General features: G+C 21.0%; 1 protein-coding gene across 1 annotated transcript in view; it reads right to left on the bottom strand.

The window, feature by feature from the left end:
• Phum_PHUM488310 (uncharacterized protein) overlaps positions 1-2,668 on the bottom strand; it is a gene marked incomplete at both ends in the record, with an annotated part of 5,053 nt that extends 2,385 nt beyond the window's left edge. Inside the window, 4 exons of the mRNA XM_002430455.1 lie at positions 1,237-1,679; positions 1,801-2,020; positions 2,317-2,567; positions 2,650-2,668. Coding sequence (XP_002430500.1) covers positions 1,237-1,679; positions 1,801-2,020; positions 2,317-2,567; positions 2,650-2,668 — 933 coding nt within the window. The remainder of the gene's footprint in view (positions 1-1,236; positions 1,680-1,800; positions 2,021-2,316; positions 2,568-2,649) is intronic.
• Between the last annotated feature and the right edge of the window lie 2,327 nt (positions 2,669-4,995).

Raw genomic sequence — 4,995 nt, 5'->3', positions numbered from 1 at the left:
TTTTTTTTTTTTATCAAACTTTTGCTTATTGTTAATATTATTCATACTATTATTATTATTATTATTATTAAATAAGGTATGCTATCATCATGCACTTTGATAACCTTGTTTTCCTTTTAAAAAACGAACTTATTCAATATTTTAAAAATATTAATATGACCTGCAATAGAGAAAACAATAGAAAAACTTTTTTTTTTTTTTTTTTTTTTTTTTTTTTTTCAGGTTTTTAAACGCAGAAGCACTTATTTACGAATAATGTGTGTACAATGATAATGTAAACAAAATACATAAAAATTTAGTTAATAAATCTATTAATTATGTAATGTGCCCATTCGTGATTAAAAATGATTTTTAAAAAAATAAATAAATAAATAAATAAATTTTCCGATTGAACATAACACGACGTGCAGTTTTTCATTTTATCTTAACGTGTGACAAAAAAGATGAAAAGAAAATGAAAATGGGGGGGAGGGGAGAAAAGTACCCAAATAATAATAAAAAAGTTTCAAACAAATAAATATAAACCTTGAATGATGTAAAAGAGAAGAAATATAATTTATTTTCCCGCTTTTTTTTTTTTTTTTTTAAAGCCAGAACCCAATGAAAACTTCTTAAATTAATGTTCGTTTAAAAGAAGAAAAAACCCTTAGCATCGATTAAGAATCTTAAAAAAATTAAAAATGAAACGAAAAAAAAATAAAAAAATCGAACGAGAAAATAATAAAATAATTTTCAGTATTAAGCCAATACAATTACGTTTTGTGATGGCACAGATCCTTGACTTTTGTTAGTCGAATCAGTTGCACTCGATCCTAATTCACTTCCGCCTTTATCCGCCACACCACCACCTCCTCCTCCTCCTATTCCTACTCCTCCTCCTCCTCCAAATACTTGTTGCTGCACTCGAAAAACAATTAGTTGATATTAAAAAAAAAATAACTCAAATAATGATATTTAAGTGCTTTTCTTTTTTCTTATTTTTTAAACGCAAATTATATTATTATTATTATTATTATTATTTATTAATCCGCAAATCAAGCAAGCATTTAGGTTTATATATAAAAAAAAAAAAAAAAAATTATTTGTTTATTCGATTTAAACAAGGCTGATTATAAAAAAAAAAAAAAAAAAAAAAATATTTTAAACCCGAACGTGTAAGCCTTTAGCTTTTATTTAGGCCACTACTACTATCATTCTAGATAACACTAAAAATAAAAATAAAATTATTATTATTACCTCAGATAATGAATCTGCAGACAATCTTTCTATTGGATAAATCTTATCATCGAAATTTGTCGCTGGTGGAATGTAATTATAATCTTCATCTTCTGAGGTCAGTCCCAATTCGTCACCGTAAGCAGTGTGTACCCACTGCCATACTTCTTGTGAAGACATAGTTTGATCCATGAGAGCATTTTGCCACACTCTAAACAGCATCATAAATGCTTTATCCCTCGTTGTGAAAGTTGTGAAAAAAAGTTTTTCCGATTCTGTGCTTATAAGTATTGCATTCGGTATAACTTTTGCCGTTTTCCCCTTGACAACTGCAGACACATCTTTCCATTTTATACATATACATTTTTCCCAACGAAATATATTCGCATAGAAACATAGGTAATTTTGTGTTACGTACAAACGACCCTGAACTAAAATTTCTCTCTGTAGTGCACATGAGTAATCTGTTGAAATATTTATATGAGTAAAATAAATTTTTAAGAAATAATGCATGCAATAAGCATTTCGAGTAGTAAAATATGGTGGCTTATTATAAGTTTTTTATATTGAAATACTTTAGCTCACCTCCTATTAATCTTTCATCACTGGGTAGGTCTTTAAAATATCTTTTTAGTTGTTCACTTCTTGATTTATAAGTGGAATAAAATACATTGTACCATGATGATTTCTTTTTAGATCTATCTGAGCCTCGAGATTCTTTTCTATCTTTATTATTGCTATCATGGCTAATGCTTCTGTTTAATTCGATCGGTTGCAATGAATCTGATGAACGACTAGCTGCATCCTTTTATTTAAATTAGAAAAAAAAAAAAAAAATGATAAAATTACAATGGTAATATTAAAATGGCTTTGTTATATAACTACTTAAAAAAAAACTTTTCATTTCCTAAAAAAGTAAATATTATTATTATTTACAGTAATAAAATTGATTATTAATAATTTTTTTTGAAAAACAAATATTAAAGTTTTATTAATGCAAATAATATTAAACTTTTTTAAATATTTTTTTTTAAAAATTGCTCAATTGGTTTCCTTATCAGAAAACAAACAAACAAAACAAACAAATAAAAACAATCTTACTTGCTGCTCTGATTCGACTTTGTCCGGTTGTAATGGTGATGGATCTCTTGTTAAATTATTGATTTTAGATTCTTTTTTATGAACTTGCTTTGGAGAATGTTTAGGGCTTGATTGTGGACTTTCACTTCCTGTTAATTTTAAGGTACTTTGATCACTTGATGCATCATTGGAACAATGGCTTTGGTTTGGATTAGGTAAACTATTTTGAAAAGTCATTTGTGGAACTGGGTTCCCCTGTTGTGCAATTATTTCTGCCGATAAAAATTCAATGAATGTATATTACATTGAAAAAAAAAAAATTAATAGAAAAAGAATAATAAGCTAATTATTTACCATTCATTGGACTTCTCATTGTATGTTATCAAACATATTAAAGACCTTTTGGCCTTTTTTTTTTTTAATTTTTATTTTTTAAACTGCATTATTTTACAATTTCACCTAAGTGGAAAAAAAAAAAAATTAATAATTTCAATGAATAATCACAACTATTTATTTATTTAAATTTTTAATCATTCTTTTAAATAAATCAATGACCTTAATTTCCTACGTAAATAAAGTATTTTACCTTCATTATAACTTCGTGTAAATCAAAAAATAATAATGCAACACGTAAAAATAACTATAACGTAAAATCTTTTAAAGTTTTCATTACTGAATTCAAAAGTTAAACGTGTAAATATTGTATATGCAAAAAAAAAAAAAAAAAATTATAACATTTTTTTTTTTTTTTTTTTAATAATTCAACTAAATAACGTTTAATTAAGGCAAATTAAACTTTATCATATTTTAAAAATAAAAAAAAATTGCTAGGCACATAATAATTTTACAGAATAATTGTACGAAATGTCACGCTCACTGTATTTTTGATAACAGAAATGTTAAAAAAAAAAATAATAAATTAAAAAAAGGTAATATGTGCACAAACATGAAAGAATATATATTCTAAGAAGGCAGTGTCACGTATTTTAAATATGCCTTCGCGATATTTCTGATTTCAAGATGGCAGCGTGCGTATTTGTTTACAATGCAACTTGCTGAATTCAAAATGGCCGCGTATTTTGTTTACAATGCAACTTGGTAAATTAAAAATGTTTTTCATTCATTCAAAGAAAAAATTAAATGCAAAATTTTAAAAAATAAATAAAAATGAAGTCTTTAAAAGACTTAAAAACTATTTATTATTAAATATTAATAATAATTGATTAAAATAAAAAATTATTTCCATTTAAAAGAATAAAAACAATATGAAATAAACAATTTAATAATTTTTTATGTAAATGTTTGTAATAAATTAGTGAAAATAATTATTTTGATTTTATTTTTAGTTAAATTATCATTATTATTTTTTTTTTTTTTGGGGGAGAATTAAAAATTTTCGTAACAAATATTATAAACTTAAGTTTAAGAAAAAAAAAAAGAAAAAAAATTTACAATGTTTAGTAACCTTTGATATATTTACATAAATTTAATTAAACTACAATTGTAGAACAATTATTTAAATAAAAAATAATAATAATAAATTTCATTGAGCTAATTGTAATTATAATTTTATAATATAAAGATTGTTTTTTTTTTTTTAATAATTAAAAATATATATATGTATATTTATATATAAAATAATAATAATATTAATTAATTTGTCATAATGTACATATATAATACTCTTGTAAAGCCTTATATTATACATTTTTGACAATAATACATTTTTAATATAAAATAAAAAATAAATCATTCAATTTAAAAGCAAAAAAAAAAAAAAAATTTTTTAATTTTCATTTTATAATAAAAAAAGCAAAAAAAAAAAAAAAAAAAACGGAAGACTTTCTTTTAAATTTTTTTAAAAATACAACAATAAAAAAAAATTACTTTTAAAATTTAAACTTTTTGATTTTATAAAAATACAAATAAAAAACAAACAAACAAAAATTTTTATATTTTTATTTAAAAATGTTTTATTCTAATGTGTATTAATAAATCCTTGTTATAAACCAAACAAAATAAAAAAGAAAAAAAAATTTTATATTCTTTTGTTTAAACTTAAATTCATTATTCCTACAATTATTATTGTTTCCTTTTTTTTTAACTATAAATAAATAACAATATATTTTTATATATATTTCATTTTTTTGATTGGAATAACATTAAAAAAAAAAAAAAAAAATGGTGCCCCATTTATTATAATTTTAAAAAAATATATAATTAAATACATTTTTTTTCCAACTTTAATAATAATAATAATAATAATAATAATAATAATAATAATAATAATAATAATAATAATAACAATAATATTTTTTTGTTTATTTCAATATTTAGACACGATTAATTTTTTTTCTTTCTTTATATTATTATTATTACCTTTATTTTTTTTTAGGAACGTAAACTACATTATAAAATACTGATTTTACAATTATGTGAAAATTTTTGTAAGCTAAAATAATAATAATAATAATAATAATAATAATAATAATAATAAACAAACCATTCAGAAAGAATAAAAGAAAAAAAAAAATTAGTAAAAAAAAATTACATTTTTCACTTTTTATTCAATGATAATAATAAAAATAAAAATAATAAAAAAAAATAATTAAAAACAAAAAAATAAAATTTTCTTTATTTTACTAATAATAATAATAATAATAATAATAATAATAATAATAAACTTTTTAAATACTATAA

The sequence above is a fragment of the Pediculus humanus genome, genomic scaffold (genome assembly GCF_000006295.1).
Source record: "Pediculus humanus corporis 1103172108258 genomic scaffold, whole genome shotgun sequence".
NCBI classification, from domain to species: Eukaryota; Metazoa; Arthropoda; class Insecta; order Psocodea; family Pediculidae; genus Pediculus; species Pediculus humanus.
The sequence above is the reverse complement of the archived record's forward strand: the minus strand, read 5'-3'. Positions and strand labels throughout refer to the sequence as shown.